Source organism: Bombina bombina, chromosome 6 (genome assembly GCF_027579735.1).
Source record: "Bombina bombina isolate aBomBom1 chromosome 6, aBomBom1.pri, whole genome shotgun sequence".
In the NCBI taxonomy this organism is placed as follows: Eukaryota; Metazoa; Chordata; class Amphibia; order Anura; family Bombinatoridae; genus Bombina; species Bombina bombina.
This window is the reverse complement of record NC_069504.1, coordinates 1,067,110,556-1,067,135,772: the sequence shown is the minus strand read 5'-3', so window position 1 is coordinate 1,067,135,772 and position 25,217 is coordinate 1,067,110,556. Positions and strand designations below refer to the sequence as shown.

Genomic DNA, 25,217 nt, shown 5'->3' with positions numbered 1-25,217 from the left:
TCAGTCAGTACCCTGAAGGGTCAGATTTCTGCTTTATCAGTTTTACTGCATAAACGTTTGGCGGATGTGCCAAATGTGCAATCTTTTTGTCAGGCCTTGGTGAAAATCAGGCCTGTCTTTAAGTCTGTTGCTCCTTCCTTGGAACCTTAACCTTGTTAAAATTTTACAGCTGGCTCCATTTGAGCCGTTACATTTCATAGACATTAAGTTGTTATCTTGGAAGGTTTTGTTTCTGATCTCTTCTGCTCGAAGAGTCTCAGAACTCTCGGCTCTGCAGTGTGATTCCCTTCATCTTATTTTTCATGCCGATAAGGTGGTTCTTTGTACTAAGTTTAGGTTTCCTTCCTAAGGTTGTTTCTAATAGAAATATCAATCAGGAAAGTGTTGTTCCCTCTCTGTGTCCTAATCCTTCTTCCAAAGAACGTTTGTTACACAATTTGGATGTACAAATTGTACGTGCTCTTAAAGTCTACTTACAGGCGACTAAGGATTTTCGCCAGTCCTCTGCCCTCTGTCTGTTTCTCTGGGAAACGTAAATGTCAGAAAGCTACTGCTACTTCTTTCTTTTTGGTTATGAAGTATAATTTGTTTGGCTTATGAGACTGCTGGACAGCAGCCTCCTGAGAGAATTACAGCTCATTCCACAAGAGCGGTTTCCTCTTCTTGGACTTTCAAAAATTAATCTTCTGTGGAACAAATTTGCAAGGCTGCAACTTGGGTCTTCTCTACATACTTTTTCCAAATTTGATACTTTTGCCTCGGCCGAGGCTTCTTTTGGGAGAAAGGTTCTTCAAGCGGTGGTGCCTTCTATTTAGGACTGCCTGTCTTGTCCCTCCCTATTTATCCATGTCCTCTAGCTTGGGTATTGGTTCCCAACAGTAATTACTCAAGCTGTGGACTCACCATATCTTAGGAAAGAGAAACAAAATTTAAGCTTACCTGTATTTCTTTTTGGATATGATGAGTCCACGGCCCCACCCTTTATTTTAAGACGGTTGTTTTTTTTACTATAACCTCATGCACCTCTACACCTTGTTACTCCTTTTTCTCCATTTCCCTTTGGTCGAATGACTGACAGGGGGTTGTGGGTAAGGGAGTGATACTTAGCAGTTTAACTGTGGTGCTCTTTGCCGCCTCCTGCTGGCCAGCAGTGATATTCCCAACAGTAATTACTGCCTGGGACTCACCATATCCGGAAATAAATTTATCAGGTAAGCATACATTTTGTTTTTTTTTTAATGATTTCTAATTTATGTCTTCTCAAATTGTTCTCTTGGTATTCTTTGTTGAAGACTAAACCTACACTGATATGAGCTTAGGCGCATGCAGATGCCCTATAGCAGTCTGTGACAGCATTGTTTGTATCTGTATAACATTGCTATCAAATAATATTGGAAACACTGCTGCCAAATGGCTAGAGACAGGATTAATCTTTAACAAAGGATACCAAGAGTAGAAAGCAAATTTTATAATATAAGTAAATAGGAAAGTTTTTTTTAAATCTCATGGTTTATCCGATCAATTTGTTTAATTTTGACTAAACTGTCCCTTTAACCAAAGTACATTAAATGTTTTACAATTGGCAAAAATAGTTAAATGTGTATATTTTGAGTGTTTTATCTAGAGGTTTGAAAGCTTATGTGCAGATGTGTGTTGTTGCAATATTATATTGAAATTTGGTGGCAATTGAGTGATATTAAATGGACAGTCTAGTCCAAAACAAACTTTCATTATTTAGATAGGTTATGTAATTTTAAACAATTTTCCGATTTACTTCTATCACCAATTTTGCTTTGTTCTCTTGGTATTCTTAATTGAAAGCTAAATCTAAGCCCATGCTAAAAAATACTAAAAACAGTCAGTGTCTTTATTGGATACATATAGTTTAAAGTTTCATTAGTCTCTTTCCTTATCTAGGACCTATGGCTGGTGTTCATCCACCGATACGGACTTCTAGCGCATCTAGCATTGGCAGCAGGGAAAGGTAACAATGCCATTAAATATACGTTTATGTTTATAGTATATATAACAGCAATTAAAGGCACAATAAACACCTCCAAATTAAAACTTCTGTTGTTTTGCTGTAGAATAGCATATTAAGTCTAAACATTACTAAAACAATGACTTGTTTACTGCAGTTTGTTTTCAGTAGCTACCACTTGCCCTATTTGGAGGAGCCAATCTGGGCTTGAGTCTGCAGTCAATGGTAGCCACATTCATTGTTAGTATAGAGTGCACTGTTTTGCTTTTATCAGTTAAAGCTAAATAGGGACAGATATGTAGCAGGGTTCACTTTAATAAGTCTGCATTGTGCATATTCAGTTCTGAGAATTAGAAAATCTACAATTGTCAGCGTTAAATCAAATGAAATGGGCACAGAATAAATTAACGTATATTGCAAGGTTTTTTTATTACACATAAGTAAACATTTTATATTACATTCATAAGGTATTTACTGGCCCCTTAAAGGGACACTGAACCCACATTTTTTCTTTCGTGATTCAGATAGAGCATACAATTATAAGCAGCTTTCTAATTTACTCCTTTTATCATTTTTTATCTTCACTCTTGCTATCTTTATTTAAAAAAAAGGCATCTAAGGAGCCAGCCAATTTTTGGTTCAGCACCGTGGACAGCACGTGTTTATTGGTGGGGGAATTTATCCACCAATCAGCAAGAACAACCCAGGTTGTTCACTAAAAATGTGCCGGCATCTAAACTTACATTCTTGCTTTTCAATTAAAGATACCAAGAGAATGAAAAAAAATTATAATAGTAGTAAATGAGAAAGTTGATTAAAATTGCATGCTCTATCTGAATCACAAAAGAAAAAAAATGGGTTCAGTGTTCCTTTAAGCGTTGCATTCCAAAACTCTGCATGGGGTAAGGTAAACGGACTAAAATAAAAGCATAGAGCTGATAGCAAAAAATCAATTAGTGAGAGCTTATGGAGTGAGCAATGTAAGTATTAGGCATGGTTATTTTTTTTTTTTGTTTTTTGTGGGTTGCACTTTCATGCAATAAGATGTTAAAATAACCAACAATTTAACTTTCCATTATTTTATTATGACTAATCTCTACTGGCACATTGTCTCAATATTGCTTTAAATTAAACGTTATTTTATGTGTTACACTTAAAATTGTTACAAATAAAATATTTAAAAAAAAAAATCTGCAGGGGTGCACACCTTAAAAGGTATGTAGAGGGGGAAACAAGCCAAGTTTGAAAGAAAAGAAAAAACCTTGTGGAATTTGTGTTCCTTATCTGTCTTACTGAGGTAACATTTGAGACTTCTGTAATATTATAGTACACACAGGGACGCTCAGAGATAAATTCATTTCTCCAACATTGGTGTGTCCGGTCCACGGCGTCATCCTTACTTGTGGGATATTCTCTTCCCCAACAGGAAATGGCAAAGAGTCCCAGCAAAGCTGGCCATATAGTCCCTCCTAGGCTCCGCCCACCCCAGTCATTCTCTTTGCCGTTGCACAGGCAACATCTCCACGGAGATGGTTAAGAGTTTTTTGGTGTTTTAATGTAGTTTTATTCTTCTATCAAGTGTTTGTTATTTTAAAATAGTGCTGGTATGTACTATTTACTCTGAAACAGAAAAGGATGAAGATTTCTGTTTGTAAGAGGAAGATGATTTTAGCAGACAGTAACTAAAATCGATTGCTGTTTCCACATAGGACTGTTGAGATGAAGTAACTTCAGTTGGGGGAAACAGTTAGCAGACTTTTCTGCTTAAGGTATGACTAGCCATATTTCTAACAAGACTGAGTAATGCTGGAAGGCTGTCATTTCCCCTCATGGGGACCGGTAAGCCATTTTCTTAGTTAAACATAAAAGAATAAAGGGCTTAAAAAGGGCTAAAAAACTGGTAGACATTTTTATGGGCTAAATCGATTGCTTTATTGGGGCATATTATTCAGATTCTAGCTAACAATTGGCATTTATAATCTTGGGGAACGTTTAAAAAACGTCAGGCACTGTGTTGGACACCTTTTTTAGTCTGGGGGCCTTTCTAGTTATAGACTGAGCCTCATTTTCGCGCCATTACTGCGCAGTTGTTTTTGGAGAGCAGGGCATGCAGATGCATGTGTGAGGATCTAAGAATCACTAAAAAAGCTTCTAGAAGGTGTCATTTGGTATCGTATTCCCCTCTGGGCTTGGTTGGGTCTCAGCAAAGACTATAGCTGGGACTGTATAGGGGTTAAAATTAAAAACGGCTCCGGTTCCGTTATTTTAAGGGTTAAAGCTCTGAAATTTGGTGTGCAATACTTTTAATGCTTTAAGACACTGTGGTGAAATTTTGGTAATTTTTGAACAATTCCTTCATACTTTTTCACATATTCAGTAATAAAGTGTTTTCAGTTTGAAATTTAAAGAGACAGTAACGGTTTTATTTTAAAACGTTTTTTGTGCTTTGTTGACAAGTTTAAGCCTGTTTAACATGTCTGTACCTTCAGATAAGCTATGTTCTATATGTATGAAAGCCAATGTGTCTCCCCATTTAAATTTATGTGATAATTGTGCCATAGCGTCCAAACAAAGTAAGGACAGTAATGCCACAGATAATGATATTGCCCAAGATGATTCCTCAAATGAGGGGAGTAAACATGATACTACATCATCCCCTACTGTGTCTACACCAGTTTTGCCCATACAGGAGGCCCCTAGTACATCTAGTGCGCCAATACTTATTACCATGCAACAATTAACGGCTGTAATGGATAACTCCATAGCAAATCTTTTATCCAAAATGCCTACTTATCAGAGAAAGCGCGATTGCTCTGTTTTAAACACTGAAGAGCAAGAGGGCGCTGATGATAATTGTTCTCACATACCCTCACACCAATCTGAAGGGGCCATGAGGGAGGTTTTGTCTGATGGAGAAATCTCAGATTCAGGAAAAATTTCTCATCAAGCTGAACCTGATGTTGTGACATTTAAATTTAAATTAGAACATCTCCGCGCACCGCTTAAGGAGGTGTTATCTACTCTGGATGATTGTGACAATTTGGTCATTCCAGAGAAATTATGTAAGATGGACAAGTTCCTAGAGGTTCCGGTGCCCCCGACACTTTTCCTATACCCAAGCGGGTGGCGGACATAGTAAATAAAGAGTGGGAAAAGCCCGGCATACCTTTTGTTCCCCCCCCTATATTTAAGAAATTATTTCCTATAGTCGACCCCAGAAAGGACTTATGGCAGACAGTCCCCAAGGTCGAGGGGGCAGTTTCTACTCTAAACAAACGCACTACTATTCCTATTGAAGATAGTTGTGCTTTTAAAGATCCTATGGATAAAAAATTAGGTTTGCTTAAAAAGATTTTTATACAGCAAGGTTACCTTCTACAACCAATTTCTTGCATTGTTCCTGTCACTACGGCAGCGTGTTTCTGGTTCGAGGAACTAGAAAAGTCGCTCAGTAGAGAAACTCCATATGAGGAGGTTATGGACAGAGTTCACGCACTTAAATTGGCTAACTCTTTTGTTTTAGATGCCGCTTGGCAATTAGCTAGATTAGCGGCGAAAAATTCAGGGTTTGCTATCGTGGCGCGCAGAGCGCTTTGGCTAAAGTCTTGGTCAGCGGATGTGTCTTCCAAGACAAAATTGCTTAACATCCCTTTCAAAGGTAAAACATTATTTGGACCAGAATTGAAAGAGATTATTTCAGACATCACTGGGGGAAAGGGCCACGCCCTCCCACAGGATAGGTCTTTTAAGGCTAAAAATAAGCCTAATTTTCGTCCCTTTCGCAGAAACGGACCAGCCTCTAATTCTGCATCCTCTAAGCAAGAGGGTAATGCCTCACAACCCAAACCAGCCTGGAAACCAATGCAAGGCTGGAACAAGGGTAAGCAGGCCAAGAAGCCTACCACTGCTACCAAAACAGCATGAAGGGATAGCCCCCGATCCGGGACCGGATCTCGTGGGGGGCAGACTCTCTCTCTTTGCTCAGGCTTGGGCAAGAGATGTTCAGGATCCTTGGGCGCTAGAAATAGTTTCTCAAGGTTATCTCCTGGAATTCAAGGAACTACCCCCAAGGGGAAGGTTCCACAGGTCTCACTTATCCTCAAACCAAATAAAGAGACAGGCATTCTTACATTGTGTAGAAGACCTGTTAAAGATGGGAGTGATACATCCAGTTCCAATAAGAGAACAAGGAATGGGATTTTATTCCAATCTGTTCGTAGTTCCCAAAAAAGAGGGAACATTCAGACCAATTTTGGATTTGAAGATCCTAAACAAATTTCTCAGGGTACCATCGTTCAAAATGGAAACTATTCGAACGATCCTACCCACCATCCAGGAAAGTCAATTTATGACTACCGTGGATTTAAAGGATGCGTACCTACATATTCCTATCCACAAGGAACATCATCAGTTCCTAAGGTTCGCTTTTCTGGACAAGCATTACCAGTTTGTGGCACTTCCATTCGGATTAGCCACTGCTCCAAGCAAAGGTACTAGGGTCCCTTCTAGCGGTTCTAAGACCAAGGGGCATTGCAGTAGTACCTTACTTGGACGACATCCTAATACAAGCGTCGTCCCTGTCAAAAGCAAAGGCTCATACGGACATCGTCCTAGCCTTTCTCAGATCTCACGGATGGAAGGTGAACAAAGAAAAAAGTTCTCTGTCCCCGTCAACAAGAGTTCCCTTCTTGGGAACAATAATAGATTCCTTAGAAATGAGGATTTTTCTGACAGAGGTCAGAAAATCAAAACTTCTAAGCTCTTGTCAAGTACTTCATTCTGTTCCTCGTCCTTCCATAGCGCAGTGCATGGAGGTAATAGGATTGATGGTTGCAACAATGGACATAGTTCCTTTTGCACAAATTCATCTAAGACCATTGCAACTGTGCATGCTCAAACAGTGGAATGGGGATTATACAGACTTGTCTCCGATGATTCAAGTAGATCAAAAGACCAGAGATTCACTCCGTTGGTGGCTGACCCTGCACAATCTGTCCCAGGGAATGAGCTTCCGCAGACCAGAGTGGGTCATTGTCACGACCGACGCCAGTCTAGTGGGCTGGGGCGCGGTCTGGGAATCCCTGAAAGCTCAGGGTCTATGGTCTCGGGAAGAGTCTCTTCTCCCGATAAACATTCTGGAACTGAGAGCGATATTCAATGCTCTCAGAGCTTGGCCTCAACTAGCAAAGGCCAAATTCATAAGGTTCCAATCAGACAACATGACGACCGTTGCATATATCAATCATCAGGGGGGAACAAGGAGTTCCCTGGCGATGAAAGAAGTGACCAAAATAATTCAATGGGCGGAGGATCACTCCTGCCACTTGTCTGCGATCCACATCCCAGGAGTGGAAAATTGGGAAGCGAATTTTCTGAGTCGTCAGACATTCCATCCGGGGGAGTGGGAACTCCATCCGGAAATCTTTGCCCAAATAACTCAATTATGGGGCATTCCAGACATGGATCTGATGGCGTCTCGTCAGAACTTCAAGGTTCCTTGCTACGGGTCCAGATCCAGGGATCCCAAGGCGACCCTAGTAGATGCACTAGTAGCACCTTGGACCTTCAACCTAGCTTATGTATTCCCACCGTTTCCTCTCATTCCCAGGCTGGTAGCCAGGATCAATCAGGAGAGGGCCTCGGTGATCTTGATAGCTCCTGCGTGGCCACGCAGGACTTGGTATGCAGACCTGGTGAATATGTCATCGGCTCCACCATGGAAGCTACCTTTGAGACAGGACCTTCTTGTTCAGGGTCCATTCGAACATCCGAATCTGGTTTCCCTCCAACTGACGGCTTGGAGATTGAACGCTTGATTTTATCAAAGCGTGGGTTTTCAGATTCTGTAATAGATACTCTGATTCAGGCTAGAAAGCCTGTAACTAGAAAAATTTACCATAAAATATGGAAAAAATATATCTGTTGGTGTGAATCCAGAGGATTCCCATGGAACAAGATAAAAATTCCTAAGATTCTATCCTTTCTACAAGAAGGTTTGGAGAAAGGATTATCTGCAAGTTCTCTAAAGGGACAGATCTCTGCTTTATCTGTCTTACTGCACAAAAGACTGGCAGCTGTGCCAGATGTTCAAGCATTTGTTCAGGCTCTGGTTAGGATCAAGCCTGTTTACAGACCTTTGACTCCTCCCTGGAGTTTAAATCTAGTTCTTTCAGTTCTTCAAGGGGTTCCGTTTGAACCTTTACATTCCATAGATATTAAGTTACTATCTTGGAAAGTTTTGTTTTTGGTTGCTATTTCTTCTGCTAGAAGAGTTTCAGAGTTATCTGCTCTGCAGTGTTCTCCGCCCTATCTGGTGTTCCATGCAGATAAGGTGGTTTTGCGTACTAAGCCTGGTTTTCTTCCGAAAGTTGTTTCTAACAAAAATATTAACCAGGAGATAGTTGTACCTTCTTTGTGTCCGAATCCAGTTTCAAAGAAGGAACGTTTGCTACACAATTTGGACGTTGTCCGTGCTCTAAAGTTCTATTTAGAGACTACTAAAGATTTCAGACAAACATCTTCCTTGTTTGTTGTTTATTCTGGTAAAAGGAGAGGTCAAAAAGCGACTGCTACCTCTCTTTCCTTTTGGCTTAAAAGCATTATCCGATTGGCTTATGAGACTGCCGGACGGCAGCCTCCTGAGAGAATCACAGCTCACTCAACTAGGGCTGTGGCTTCCACATGGGCCTTCAAGAACGAGGCTTCTGTTGACCAGATATGTAAGGCAGCGACTTGGTCTTCACTGCACACTTTTGCCAAATTTTACAAATTTGATACTTTTGCTTCTTCGGAGGCTATTTTTGGGAGGTTTTGCAAGCTGTGGTGCCTTCCGTTTAGGTAACCTGATTTGCTCCCTCCCTTCATCCGTGTCCTAAAGCTTTGGTATTGGTTCCCACAAGTAAGGATGACGCCGTGGACCGGACACACCAATGTTGGAGAAAACAGAATTTATGCTTACCTGATAAATTACTTTCTCCAACGGTGTGTCCGGTCCACGGCCCGCCCTGGTTTTTTAATCAGGTCTGATGAATTATTTTCTCTAACTACAGTCACCACGGTACCATATGGTTTCTCCTATATATATTTCCTCCTGTCCGTCGGTCGAATGACTGGGGTGGGCGGAGCCTAGGAGGGACTATATGGCCAGCTTTGCTGGGACTCTTTGCCATTTCCTGTTGGGGAAGAGAATATCCCACAAGTAAGGATGACGCCGTGGACCGGACACACAGTTGGAGAAAGTAATTTATCAGGTAAGCATAAATTCTGTTTTCTTTCATAGTGGCAAGAGTCCATGAGCTAGTGACGTATGGGATATACATATCTACCTAGGGGGGGCAAAGTTTCCCAAACCTCAAAATGCCTATAAATATACCTCCCACCTCACTCATACTTCAGATTAACGTATAGCCAAGAAGTAAGGTGTACAAAGCATACAAAAAAGAGAAACTGGAAAAAATGTGCTTTATGCCAAAAAATCATAACCACAAAAAAGTGTGGGTCTCATGGACTCTTGCCACTATGAAATAAATTAATTTATCAGGTAAGTTCTTACATAAATTGTTTTCTTTCATGTAAGTGGCAAGAGTCCATGAGCTAGTGACGTATGGGATATAATACCCAAGATGTGGAAGTCCATGAGTCACTAGAGAGGGAGGGATAAAATAAAAACAGTTCATTCAGCTGAGAATTTAAATCCCAAAAAATAAAGGCATTAGAATCAAACTGCCTGAAGAACCTTTCTACCAAAGGCTGCATCCGAAAAAGCAAACACATCAAAATGGTAACATTTAGTAAAAGTATGCAAAGACCAAGTTGCTGCTTTGCAAATTTGATCAACTGAAGCTTCATTCTTAAAAGGCCAAGAAGTGCCAACTGATCTAGTAGAAAAGCTGTAATTCTCTGAGGCGGAGACTGCCCCGCCTCCAAATAAGCTTTTTGAATCAAAAGTTTCAACCAAGATGCCAAAGAAATGGCAGAAGCTTTCTGACCTTTCCTAGTAGCCTCAACATATTTCAAAGCTCTTACCACTTCCAAAGAATGTAAAGACCTTCCAAGAGTATTCATAGGATTAGGACATAAAGAAGGAACAGCAATTTCCCTATTGATGAAGTTAGAATTCACAACTTTAGGCAAACATTTAAATGAAGTCCGCAAAACAGCTTTATCTTGATGGAAAATCGGATAAGGAGACTCACAAGAGAGCAGACAACTCAAACTCTTCTAGCAGAAGAGATAGCCAAAAGAAATAACACTTTCCAAGAAAGTTATTTAATATCCAAAGAATGCATAGGCTCAAAAGGAGGAGCCTGCAAAATTTTCAAAACCAAGTTGAGACTCCAGGAGGAGAAATAGATTTAATAACGGGTTTAATACGAATCAAAGCCTGAACAAAACAGTGAATATCAGGAAGTTTAGCAATCTTTCTATGAAATAAGACAGAGCATAAATTTGTCCTTTCTAAGTATTTGCAGACAAACCCTTATCCAAACATCCTGAAGAAACTGTAAAATCCTAGGGATTCTGAAAGAATGGCAAGAATAATTATGAGAGGAACTCCAAGAAATATAGGTTTTCCAAACCCGATGATAAATTTTCCTGGAAACAGACTTACAAGCCTGTATCATAGTGCTAATCACAGAAAAACCTCTATGACTAAGCACTAAGCGTTCAATTTCCATGTCATTAAATTTAGAGATTTGAGATCCTGATGGAAAAGCGACCCTTGAGACAGAAGGTCTGGTCTTAAAGGAAGTGGCCAAGATTGGCAACTGGACATCTTGACAAGGTCCGCATACCAAAACCTGAGAGGCCAAGCTCGAGCTATCAGAAACACATAAGATTGTTCCATTATGATCTTGGAGATCACCTTTGGAAGAACCAGAGGCGGAAAAATGTCAGCAGGTTGGTAAAACCAAGGAACTGCCGCTAGAGCATCTACCATCTATGCCTGAGGATCCTTGGACCTGGAAAGAAATCTTGTAAGCTTCTTGTTCAGAGGCGGGGCCATCAGATCTATTTCTGGGGGACCCCACATCTTGACCAATTGAAAAAAACACATCTGAATGGAGAGACCACTCTCCCAGATGATAATCCGCTTTCCTATTGTCTACTCCTGGGATATGAAATTTGACAAGAATTGAATTCCGCCCAAGAAAGTATCAGATACTTCGTTCATTGCTGAAGGACTGCGAGTCCCCCCTTTATAATTAACATATGCCACTGTAGTGATATTGTCTGTCTGGAATTGAATATAAAGTTCTCTCTTCAATAGAGGCCAAGCCTGAAGAACTCTGAAAATAGCACAGAGTTCTAAAATATTGATTGGTAACTTCGCCTCCTGAGGTTCCCAAACCCCTTGTGCTGTTAGAGACCCCCAGACAGCTCCCCAGCCTGTAAGAATTGCATCTGTTGTGATCACAGTCCAGGAAGGACGAACAAAGGAGGCCCCTTGAACAATAAGGTGATGGTTTAACCACCAAGACAAAGATTGTCGAATGTTGGGACTTAAAGGGACACTCAGGTTAAATTAAATGTTCATGATTCAGATACAGCATGTAATTTTAAACACGTTTCCAATTTACTTCCATTAAAAAAAATGTGCACAGTCTTTTATATTTAAACTTTTTGAGTCACCAGATCCTACTGAGCATGTGCAAGAATTAACAGACTATACGTATATGCATTTGTGATTGGCTAATTGCTATCACATGGTACAAGGGGAGTGGAAATATACATAACTTTGAAAATTGTTATAAAAAAATCTACTCATTTGAAGTTCAGACTAAGTGCTATTGCATTGTCTTGTTATCTTGCATTTGTTGATTATGCAAATCTAATGTGTTGACTGGTCCTTTAAGTATATCAACTGTGATATCTGAGTATGATCCCTGCACCACTGGTGCAACATGCAAAGCTGAAGAGGTCTCATATGAAAACGAGCAAAGGGGATCGCGTCCGATGCTGCAATCATGAGACCCAAAACTTCCATGCACATAGCCACTGAAGGGAATGATAGAGACTGAAGGTTTAGACAAGCTAACACTTAGTTTGTCTCTTTTCTTTCAAAGAAATGGACACTGAATCTATCTGGAAACCTAAAATGGTGACCTTTGTCTGAGTAATCACTTTTTTGTAAATTGATCTTCCAACCATGCCGTTGAAGAAACGGCACAAGTTGTTTCGTGTGAGATTCTGCTAAATGTAAAGATTGAGCTAGTACCAAGATATCATCCAAATAAGCAATACCCTGCTTTCTGATTACAGATAGAAGGGCACAGAGAACCTTTGAAAAGATTCTCGGAGCTGTCGCTAGACCAAATGGAAGAGCGACAAATTGTTAATGCTTGTCTAGAAAAGAGAATCTCAGAAACAGATGGTGGTCTGTGTGAATCGGAATATGAAGATAAGCGTCCTGTAAGTCTATTGTGGACATAAAATGACCTTGCTGAACAAAAGGCAGAATAGTCCTTATAGTCACCATCTTGAAAGTTGGGACTCTTACAAAACAATTTAAAGTTTTCAGATACAGAATTGGTTGGAATGAATCCTTCTTTGGGACAATGAACAGATTTGAATAAAAACCCAAACCCTGTTCCTGTAGAGGAACTGGAACAATCACCCCTGAAAGCTCTAGGTCTGAAACACACTTCAGAAAAGCCTGAGTTTGTTGGAACATGGGAAAGAAAGAGTCTTCTCATGGGAGGTCTTATTCTGTAACCTATTCAATACCCCTGAGAAACAATATCCTGAATCCACTGATTTTGGACAGAATCTGCCCAAATGTCTTGAACTAATTTTAGTCTGCCCCCCACCAGTTGTACTAGATTGAGGGCCGCACCTTCATGCAGTCTTAGGGGCTGTATTTGGTTTCTTATAAGGCTTGGACTTATTCCAATTTGTGGGTGGTCTCCAATTGGAACCAGAGGCCTTAGGGGAAGGAGTGTTTTTTTTGTTCCTTAGACTGGCGAAAGGAGCGAAAACTATTGGGAGCTTTAAATTTACCCTTAGATTTCTTATCTTGGGGCAGAAAAACTCCCTTACCCCCAGTGATAGTGGAGATAATAGAATCCAATTGAAAACCAAATAAATTATTACCTTGAAAAGATGATAGTAATCTAGATTTAGACACCATATCTACATTCCATGATTTAAGCCATAAAGCTCTTCTAGAAAGAATAGCTAAAGACAGATTTAATATCAATCTTAATAATATCAAATATAGCATCACAAATGAAATGATTAGCATGTTGAAGTAAAACAACAATGTTGGACAAAACAGGATCCAATAGCTGATCTGCTAAATTGTCCAACCTAAAAGTTGAAGCAGCAGCAACATCAGCTATAGAAATAGCAGGTCTTATAATATAGCCAGTATGTAAATATGCCTTCCTAAGATATTCAATCTTCCTATCTAAGGGATCTTTAAAAGAAGTACTATCTTCCATAGGAATAGTAATACACTTGGCAAGAGTACCAATAGTGCCATCAACTTTAGGGACTTCCTCCCAAAGCTCTAAATTAGACACAGGTAAAGGATACAATGTTTTAAACCTAGGATTAAAAGAAGTACCAGGCTTAGACCATTCCTTAGAAATCATATTAGAGATAGCATCTGGAATAGGAAAAACTTCAGGAGTAACCTCAGAAGTTTTAAAAACAGAATTTAAACGTTTACTATTATTAAGAGGACTGGATTCCTCAATACCCAAAGTAAATAATACTTCCTTTAACAAAGAACGGATATATTCCATCTTAAAAAGAAAGGAAGATTTATCAATTTCAGAGTCTGAAGTAGGATCCTCTGAGCCAGAGAAGTCCTCATCAGCAGTCAATACTTCAGTATGCTGTCGGTCAGTCAGAATTATGAGAAGTAGGAAGAGACCTTTTACATTTATTTGAAGGCGGAATATCAGTTATAGCCTTCTCTTTGGCTGCAGCAATATAATTTTTTATATCTACAGGAATATCATGTACATTAGACTGAAGGTTTAACAGTAGATGTATTTGTACTTATATAAACTTTATCAGCATGAAACAATTTCTCATAACAAGTGCCACATACTTGAGCTGAAGATGGAAGATCAGCCGATTTACAACATACACACTTTGCTTTGGTAGATTTTTCAGGCCACTTGGTTCCTACAGTAACATCAGAGGCAGGATCAGTTTGAGATATCTTGAAAAACGTAACCAAAAAGAAAAAGTAACATTTAAACAAAATATCAAATTTCCTCAAAATAGCAGTTACAGGAATGGGAAAAATGCTTATATGAAAAACGAACGCAAATATCATAGCCCTCTGTAACAAATGAAAGCAGAGAGCAAAGAGGGAGAGACTTAATATAACATTTTTGGTGCCAAAAATGACGCCAACAAAGATGACGTGCAAATGCAGAGAGAAAAACTTTTAACGCCAAGGTTAACAGGAAATGGCACAATTCAGTCATTACAGGCATGACTACGCTCCAAAAAACTTTGCGTGGACGCAAGAGATGACGTTACTCGCGTCACAACAAACTCAACCTTTGCACCAAAAATGATGCAATAAAAGAAGTATCTTGCACCATCGCAAGCCTAATTTGCCCGTGAAAATTTAAAAAAACAGACCAAAGTTTTTTTTTTTGTTTTTTTTTATTGAGGTTATGCGAAACATTACAGCTTACTTTGAGTAACATGTAATAAGTCAAACTGAAGATGGTACAATACAATTCAATGATTACATTATAGATATACAAGATTCGCAATATAATACATGCTATACAGAATGCTGAAACCTCTTTTTCTTTTTAATATGGACTAAACAAAGTCTGTTCCCTCACCTGATATTATAGGCAACTATTGTGCTTTGAAAAACGTGTGATACATTCTAGAGAGGGGAATTTAAGTTACTGTAACGGTCTTTGCAAGACCTGTAATCTTAGATTAGTTTATTATATAGATATACATATATAGTAGTCAGGGTTACAGTATATTTCCCAATGGGAACAACAGGTAATGTATAGTTATAACTTATGAGATAAAAATTTTTAGGATGCGGTATATGCAAGATTAACCGCTTAATTCGACCTCCAGATCAAGGAGGTATATTAGGCATTAGTGGGGGGGGGGGGAGGTTGTTATTTAGATATAGTATAAGAAACATCTTATGTTCAAGGATAATAATAAGTTTTATGCATGTAGTGAGGGGCAGGACAATTATGGTATGATGCCTCAAAATACTAATGTTGGAATGTTGCAAGACTATTAGTCTATATAGGGAGACTCACGGGGGACCATTTTTGCTGTTGGTGGTGCAGGACCAGCCTGCATTAAGAAACCTGACTAGTATTTTAATGTGCTTGTATAAGGCTGTAAAGTTGTCTTCTGCTCAAACTAGTTATCCCTTAGAGTATATTAAGAAGGCAGGCACAGTAAATAATAACCACAGTCTCATAAACTTTTAGAAAAACCAAAAAATAGGTATGCATCCTGTCGCCTGGGCACGGGCCCTATGCCCATCGGCAGGAGAACATCTAGAGATGTATATACTAGGTAACCATGTCAAAGGGAATAACACAGTAATCTCTATTTATCATAGCAAAGTCAGAGACAATATCAATGGGAGATACAGTAAGGTTTTGTGACTATCTGGCAATAGATGATATGGGTGCTCTGCATGTAAGTCAGATAGGGTGCATCAGGGCAATACAAGGGCGGTTATAATACAGCTTTACATTTGCCAACTAAATAGTTAGTTAAGCGCCTAGGGAGCCAGTACAGTGAGGGAATTCACTTAACCATATGCAGAATATAATATCAAAAACAGGTTTGCGCAGAATTAGGGCACACAACATAAACAAATGAAACATATGCATGCTAACTAAGAGCTTAAATATATAGTAAGTACAGGAACAATGTGAGTAACATTGGGAGCACAAGGCATCTGGCGGAAAAACAAACTATCTGAACCATGAACCTGTGTCAATAAAGGTCTATCTTCACTGTGCGAAATGTTACAAACAAGACAGATAGTGCTATATGCTAATTCAAAAATAAGTGTTATCTATCCTAAACAAACAGTGTGTAGTTGTACATTTAAAAGCAGATGGAGCTAGATATTGATTCAGGAGCTATTATGAGAAACACTGAAAATAATATGCAAAAAGGATATGAGTGGTGGGTGAATAAATCATAAGTCAGCCTGACAATCTTGTCAACTTGTAATGTCCAGAGTAATATATGACTAAGTGTCCGTCGTGTTAAGGTTTGGTGGGGGAAGGCTGAAGGAAAGTGGTGCAGTCATAAATGTACAAGCTTCAGAGCAGCCACACAAGGCAGTGAGGGATACGGTATCATTTCTTGCCCTGCACCACTCTTATATGCCACCACCACATTCCAAGGGCACAGTGTTTTTTACCCTACTCCAGTGCGGGAGGCTGAAGGCAGTCCATGAACTGTTTTCCACAGCTGCGACACATACGTAGGGTGTGATCTAACTCCGTTTTCTTTAAAGGCTATGCGCGGCAAATCCCAGTATGCAAGCGAGCTTGTGGGCCAAATTCTGGTTAGAGAGTTCATTGTGCAACCCATTTTCGTGCCCAGACAACTTAGGACACCAGTCGGAGCTTGCTCTGATTGTTCCCCATGTGGGTGAGCGGGCAGACCGTCGTATAGGGGAGGTAGATCAGAGAGCGTCACATTCAAAATTTCCAAAGTGCTGGCCTCCAGGTGCAGCGTCGGCTTCAATAGCTCACCGACCGCTGCCCTACATGTATAGCTAGGACTCCGCTGAGCAGATTCACCACCCACCCTGGCTGATAGTGTATCTGCGCCCGCCCGTGCTTGAGTAGGAGAGCCAAACGCTTCCTCCATAGAGTTTAAGAGTCTCACATGGTGTGCGTCCAATATGTCAGTTAGGGCTGCAATAAATGTGAGCGGTTCCATCTTCCTTCGGGTGCTCGTTATTGTTAAGACACTAGAAGTACGGTCTCCTATCTTGAATATTTAACAGAGCTAAATTAGCTAATTAGGCAGTGGAAGATGTGGCGCAGCTGGAATTTGCCGTTACATAAGGTTCGTTCTGTGTCCATCAGGCGGTGTGCATATCGCTAGGCTGCAGCTTTGAATCAGTCATTCAATGGGTACTTCTGCACAGCTAACAGGTTTAGGCATTCACCCCTTAACATTTCAGCCGATCTATTCGGATTTAGTAGGCAATTTAAGCTCTATTTTAGCAGTCTTTGTATGGAGCTCCTCTTTTAAGCTGCCATCTTCATTGGCGGTTGGCTCCGCCCCCCCAACAGACCAAAGTTTTAACTAACTGAAACCTCAGTTCAGTAAAAAAAAAAATACTTAATTTCTCCCAAACATAATTTTCCATGCTGAAACTTTTAGACTGCAAAGGGAAATAAACATAGACCTGACTCATGGCAAATATATGCAATATATATTTAAAACTTTAAAAATATAAAGTGTCAAACATACTGTAGCTGAGAGTGTCTTAACAAAAAAATATATACTTACCTGAAGACACCCATCCACATATAGCAGACAGCCAAACCAGTACTGAAACATATCAGCAGAGGTAATGGTAGAGGAGTATGTCAATCTGTAAAGGGAGGTGGCAGATGAATCCCCATGACCGAATTTACAGAGAGCCTTAGAATAGATTTCCCATAGGCAAAAACATGGCATCATCAGGCAATACCCCCTTCACATCCCTCAGACAAACACTGTACTTTGAGAGGAACTGGGCTTCATGTACCTTTTTAAACACAGATAAAGCTGGACTGGTGATTATAAGTAATGTGCATTACATATTTGTTAAGCTATCCTTAAATCACCTTTATTTTTCTTTAATTGCTCTTATACATTAGAACATTTTCTTACTGCACCATTACTTGCATGTAACATGATTAACTCTTCAAAGAGTTGAACAAAAAGGTTCTGAAGGTCACTGCTTATTTGGAGCTGAACATGAGCTAAGTGAGCCAATCATGATGGGCATATGTGCATAGCTATCAATCACCAGCTGTGCAGCTCTGAAGCTGAAGTCTATTGCCTTTCTGGAGCTTGTAGTGATTGAACACAGTAACCCATTGAAGTATTTACTACAGGCTTCCTCGGATTGTCTTTCTCATGAAACTACATATTGGTTATCTGTGCCTAAATAGTTTTTGTTTCCTCCAGCATGATTGACTCGCCCATTTTCTGTAATGTGTTATTGGTATTCCTGCTTGCTAGGCCAATGTAACTGGAAATTAAAGGGATATGAAACCCATTTTTTTCTTTTGGGTTTCAGATAGAGCTTGCAATTTTAAGTAACTTCCTAATTTACTCCTATTTTTTTTTTTCATTGTTCTCTTGGTATGTTTTTCCACGGCTTCATTCCTTGTGAGAAACACAGAACCTGGCCACCAGGAGGAGGCAAAGACACCCCAGCCATAGGCTTAAATACCTCCCCCCACTCCCCTCATCCCCCAGTCATTCTTTGCCTTTCGTCACAGTAGGATGGCAGAGAAGTGTTGGAAGATTTCGGAGTAGTCTCTTATTGAGGGTAGTACTCTTCGGAATGGGACTGGAGTTTTAAGTAGTCTTGTCAGCCTTTCAGTGAGAGCATTGACGAATGTTAGGGTCTGGAGATGCAGGGAGAGTCTTTCTGCGAAACCATCCAGACTCTTATTACCAGCTCCTTAAGCAATCATTGTTGACGAGTTTCACTGCCTGCTTTCTTCACTCAAGTCCATGTCAGGAGCGATGCTACACACTGTCAAACTTGAGAAGCCGTGTTCCTGTTCCATGGCTTTGATTCTGGTAAGTTTGTTTGATTTTAAGTTTATGCTTGATTTTTTTTTGTTTTTCTTCTATGATGAGTGCTTCTAAGCATTCTGAAGCCCAGTTCCTCTCAGAGTACAGTGTTTGTCAGACGGATGTGTGAGTATCGCCTATTGATTTTATGGTTTCCCTCGCAGGAAATTTTTTCAAGGGTTCTCTGTTATCGGTCGTACGGATTCATCTCCTACCTCCCTTTTCATATTGACTATGTACTCTTACATACCATTACCTCTGCTGATAGTTTTCAGTATTGGTTTGGCTATCTGCTATATGTGGATTGGTGTCTTTCGGTAAGTATGTTTCATTATTTAAGACACTCTTTCAGCTATGGTTGGCTTATATTTGCCATGAGTCAGGTCTATGTATATTTCCCTTTGCAGTCTAGCAGTTTCAGTATGGGAATCATGTTTTAGGAAGTAATTTTTTTAAAATATTTTCTTACCTGGGGTGTAGTCTTTTTTTTTTTTTTTCCAATTTGACTTGTTTCTCTAAAAATTTGCGGGCAATTTTTTTGGCGCGAATGTGCGTCTATGATGACTCACAAGTTCGTCATTTCCTGCATGTTAGTTGACGCCAGGTTGTTTGGCGCGAAGTTGCGTCTGTTATTACGTGTTTTGTCATTTCCGGATGTTTGGCGCCAACATTTTTTTGTACTTCCTTTTGCATTGTGCGTCATACTTGGCGCCAAAAAATGTTTGTTTTATTTTACCCCACTTCCTATATGCTCCTTGTCTCCTTAATGCTCAGCGGGCTATGCTATTTACTTTTTTGCCTATTTTAGCATTTGCATTTTTTTCCCATTCCTGAAACTGCTGTATGAGGAAATAAGATATTTTTTTGTTTAAATTTCATTTTTTCTTTTACATTTTACAAGATGTCTCAATCTGATCCTGTCTCAGAAGCTGCTGTAGGAACCCTGCTGTCTGAACACAGTTCTACCAAAGCTAAGTGTATCTGTTGTAAGATAGCTGAGATTATATCTCCGGCTGTAGTATATAACAGTTGTCATAAGATTTTGCATGCAGAAAATGTTTCTATTACTAGTACAGTATCTGTTGTTCCCTCAACATCTAATGTATATGATATCCCTGTTGATATGAAAAATGATATTGCTGATGTGATACAGAAGGCTATGTCTGCTATTCCGCATTATAATAAACGTAAAAGGTCTTTTAAAACTTCTCATGATACTGATGAATTTTGTAATGACCGACAACATACTGATATATCCACTTCTGATGAGGATCTCTCTGACTCAGAAGATCCTGCTTCAGACATTGACAATGATAAATCAACTTATCTTTTTAAGTTTCAGTATAATAGTTTGTTGAAAGAAGTATTGATTACTTTGGATATTGAGGAGTATGGTCCTCTTGATAACAAATCCAGTAAATGTTTAAATTCTGTTTATAAACCTCCTGTGATTACTCCTGAGGTTTTTCCTGTTCCTGATGCTATTTCTGATGTGATTGCTAAGCAATGATCTAAGCCTGGTACTACTTGTGTTCTTTCTTCTAGGTTTAAAAGGTTGTACCCTTTGCCAGTGACTAATTTAGAGTTTTGGGAAAAAGTCCCTAATGTTGATGGGGCTATTTCTACTCTTGCCAAGCGTACTACTATTCCTATAGAAGATAGTACTTCCTTTAAGGATCCTTTAGATAGGAAAATTGAATCTTATCTTAGTAAAGCTTATTTACATTTTGTCTATATTCTCAGGCCTGCCATTTCTATGGCTGATGTTGTGGCTGCATCGACATTTTGGTTGGATAGCTTAGCACAACAGGAAAAAGATTCTTATTTGTCTAGCATTGTTCGTTTGCATCAATATGCTAATCATTTTCTCTGTGATGCTATTTTTTATATCCTTAAGATTGATGTTAAAGATATGTCTTTGGCTATTTTAGCTAGGAGAGTTTCATGGCTCAAATCATGAAATGCTGACATGGTATCTAAATCTAGGTTACTATCTCTATCATTGCAGGGTATTAATTTGTTTGGTTCCCAGTTGGATTTTATTATTTCCACTATTACTGGGGGGAAAGGAGTTTTTTTGCCCCAGGATAGAAAAATCTAAGGGTAAAACTAGAGCTTCTAATCGGTTTCGTTCCTTTTGTCAGAATAGAGAACAGAAAGCCACTCCTTCCCCTAAGGACTCTGGCTCCAATTGGAAGCCATCTTCAAGTTGGAATAAATACAAGCCTTTTAAGAAACCAAAGCCAGCCCCCAAAACTGCATGAAGGTGCGGCATCAATCCAGTTCTACTGGTGGGGGGCAGATTGAAATTATTTCAAGACGTTTGGGCAGGTTCCATTCAGAATCATTGGATTCAGAATATTGTCTCTCAAGGGTATCGAATAGGTTTCAGAATAAGACCTCCTGTGAGAAGGTTTTTTCTCTCTCACGTTCCAACAAATCCTGTGAAAGCTCAGGCCTTTCTGAAGTGTGTTTCAGATCTGGAGCTTTCAGGGGTAATTGTACCAGTTCCACTTCTGGAACAGGGTTTGGGTTTTTATTCAAATCTATTCATTGTCCCGAAGAAGGAAAATGTATTCAGACCAGTTCTGGATCTGACATTTTTGAATCGTTTTGTAAGGGTCCCAACTTTCAAAAGGACTATTCTGCCTTTTGTTCAGCAAGGTCATTATTTATCCACAATCGACTTAAAGGATGCATATCTTCACATTCTGATTCTTCCAGACCACTATCGTTTTCTGAGATTCTCTTTTCTAGACAAGCATTACCAATTTGTCGCTCTTCCATTTGGCCTAGCGACCGCTCCAATAATTTTTTTCAAGGTTCTAGGTGCCCTTCTATCTGTAATCAGAGAGCAGGGTATTGCAGTGTTTCCTTATTTTTACGATATCTTGGTACTGGCTCAATCTTTTCATTTAGCAGAATCTCACACGAATCAACTTGTGTTGTTTCTTCAAAAACATGGTTGGATGATCAATTTACAAGAGTTCCCTTCAGTGGCTATGTGCATGTAAGTTTTAGGTCTCATCACTGCAGCATTGGACGCGATCCCCTTTGCTCATTTTCATATGAGACCTCTTCAGCTTTGCATGTTGAATCAGTGGTGCAGGGATTATACTCGGCTATCACAATTAATATTCTTAAATCCCAACACTCAACTCTCTCTCAAACTGTCACCTTATTGTTCAAGGGGCCTCCATTATTCGTCCTTCCTGGACTGTGATTTCAACAGATGCAAGTCTCACAGGTTGGGGAGCTGTCTGGGGTCTCTGACAGCACAAGGGGTTTGGAATCCTCAAGAGGAGAGGTTACCAATCAATATTTTAGAACTCTGTGCTATTTTCAGTGCTCTTCAGGCTTGGCCTCTACTAAAGAGAGAATCATTTATTCGTGTTCAGGCAGACAATATCACAACTGTGACATATGTCAATCATCGCTGTCCTTTAGCAATGAAAGACGTATCTCGAATACTTTCTTGGGCAGAATTCAACCCCTGTCTAATTTCTGCAATGCATATATATTGGGTGTAGACAATTGGGAAGCGGATTATCTCAGCTGCCAGACTTTACATCCATGCAAGTGGTCTCTCCATACAGATGTATTTTGTCAGACCCCACGTCTTCCAGAAATAGATCTCATGGCATTCCATCTAAAAAAGAAACTTCCCAGGTCCATGGATCCTCAGGTGGAGGTGGTAGATGCGTTAGCAGTTCCTTGGCCATACCAACCTGCTTCCATCTTTCCGCCCCTAGTTCTTCTTCCAAGGGTGATCTCCAAGATCATAATGGAACAATAACATGTGTTTCTGATGGCACCAGCATAACCTCACAGATTTTGGTTTGCGGATCTTGTCCGGATGTCAAGTTACCAACCTTGGCCACTTTAAGACCAGACCTTCTGTTTTTTAGGATCTCAAATCGCTAAATTTGAAGGTATGGAAATTGAACGCTTAGTGCTTAGTCATAGAGGTTTCTCTGACTCAGTGATTAATACTATGCTACAGGCTCGTATGTCTGTTTCAAGGAAAATTTATTATCGGGTTTGGAAAACCTATATTTCATGGTGTTCTTCTCATAAATTCTCTTGGCATTCTTTTAGAATTCCTAGAATTTTACAGTTTCTTCAGGATGGTTTGGATAAAGGTTTATCTGCAAGTACTTTGAAGGGACACATCTCTGCTCTTACTGTTTTATTTCATAGAAAGATTGCTAAGCTTCCTGATATTCACTGTTTTGTTCAGACTTTGGTTCGTATCAAGCCTGTTATTAAATCAATCTCTCCTCCTTGGAGTCTTTGGTTTTGAAGGCTTTGCAGGCTCTTCCTTTTGAGCCTATGCATTCTTTGGATATCAAACTACTTTCTTGGAAAGTGTTCCTTTTGACTATCTCTTCAGCTAGAAGAGTTTCTGAATTGTCTGCTCTCTCTTGTGAGTCTCCTTTTCTAATTTTCCATCAAGATAAGGCTGTTTTGCGGACTTCGTTTAAATTTCTTCATAAGGTTGTGAATTCTTACAATGTTATAGGGAAAGTGTTGTTACTTCCTTGTGTCCTAATCCTAAGAATACTCTTGAAAGATCTTTACATTCTGTGGATGTTGTAAGAGCTTTGAAATATTATGTCAAAGCTACTAAAGATTTCAGGAAAACTTCGTCTTTTTTTTCTTGTTTTTTTCTGGTCCTAGGAAAGGTCAGAAAGCCTCTGCCATTTCTTTGGCATCTTGGTTAAAGCTTTTAAATCACAAGGCTTATTTGGAGACGGGGCAATCTCCCCCTCAGAATTACAGCTCATTCTACTAGATCAGTCGCCACTTGGGCTTTTAAGAATGAAGCTTCGGTTGATCAGATTTGCAAAGAAGCAACTTGGTCTTCTTTGCATACATTTACTAAATTTTACCATTTTGATGAATTTGCTTCTTCTGAAGCAGTCTTTGGTAGGAAAGTTCTTCAGGCAGCTGTCTGTTTGATTCTTCTGCTTATGATTTAATTTTTTTTTCTTGTAATTTATGTGAAATTTATGAGACTTATTTTTTTTGTGTGGATTTAATTTTTTTCAACGGAAATAGCTATTTTTATTTTATCCCTCCCTTTCTAGTGACTCTTCTGTGATCTTCCACATCTTGGGTATTTCTATCCCATATATCACTAGCTTATGAACTCTTGCCAATTACATGAAAGAAAACATCATTTATGTAAGAAATTAATTTCTTTCATATTGGCAAGCGCTTTTTATGGTGGTTGAGTTTTTTGTATAAAAGCACAATTATATTTCCAGTTCCACTTCTATGCTTTTTTACTCCTTATTTTATCACCCCCACTACTTAGCTATTCGTTAAACTGAATTGTGGGTGGGTTGAGGGGTGTATTTATAGGCATTTTTAAGTTTGGGAAACTTTGCCCCTGCTGGTAGGATTCTATATCCCATACGTCACTAGCTCATGGACTCTTGCCAATATAAAAGAAATTAATTTATCAGGTGAGTTGTTACATAAATGTTTTTGCAGTGACATGTGTGAGATGTGGCTCCGGCAATGTGGAACAGTCAGGTTTTTTTCCTTCCTTGATTACTGCGCAGCCTGTTTAGTTGGCGAGCTCTTTTCCTGGCTGCGGGGGAGGTCCTGCACGTTACTCTATGTGACCGGGTGTGGCCTCTTTCTCTTCCTTTTCCTGACCGTCGGTTGCAGGAGACGTTTATGATGTTTCTCTGTGGGTCTGGGTCATAGGAGGTGGTGAGTCCCCCGGCCATTGGAAGTATAAAGGTGTAATTTAATCCTTTTCTGTAGTCCTTATTAAAGCGCAAGCTATGGAGGACTCTGATATATTAGAGGGTACTCCCTCTTTAACTAGATCTAGTGTCTGTGTTTATTGTGAGGAGGTTTCAGTATCTCCGCCTGCTCAACTATGTTCCACATGTCTCGACAAAATAGTGATATCTAAAAGAAATAAAATGTTTAGTACCACTGAGCCGTCCACCTCTGAGGGGTCTCCATCCCGTGAGGTGCGTTCCCTACATTCTTTTTAGATTACACATGCAGCTCCCCACAGCCCTACTGTGGGAGGGGCCACTCTGCCACCTGATTTTGCTGAGCAGTTGCAAACGGCGGTATCTGCGGTCATTAGTGTGTTACCTCGCCCAACCAAGCGAAAGGTTGAACATTGCTATCCTTCCCAGGGGTCATCTGCTCCGTTGTATGTATCTGAGACTAGATTATCCGCTGATGCTGAGGATTCCGATACTTCAGAGGCCTCTCTCTCTGGGTCAGAAACCGCGGCCTCCAGACTTTAGGTTTAGGATGTAGAACCTACGCTTTTTGTTGAAAGAGGTGTTAGCGACTCTAGAGGTTCCGCAACCAAAGGTACCGGAGGAACCTTCTATTCCTAAGCTGGATAAAGTTTGAGGACAGCGTAGTGCCCCAGACTTTCCCGGTTCCTGTAAAGATGGTGAATATTATCAAG

The 25,217-nt window shown here is 39.8% G+C and overlaps 1 protein-coding gene across 1 annotated transcript in view; it reads left to right on the top strand.

Annotated features, from left to right (window-relative positions):
* The window catches only part of TRIM24 (tripartite motif containing 24), a 467,748-nt gene that overhangs the window by 370,519 nt on the left and 72,012 nt on the right, over positions 1-25,217 (top strand). Inside the window, exon 4 of the mRNA XM_053719682.1 lies at positions 1,918-1,984. Within this exon, the coding sequence (XP_053575657.1) occupies positions 1,918-1,984 (67 nt within the window). The remainder of the gene's footprint in view (positions 1-1,917; positions 1,985-25,217) is intronic.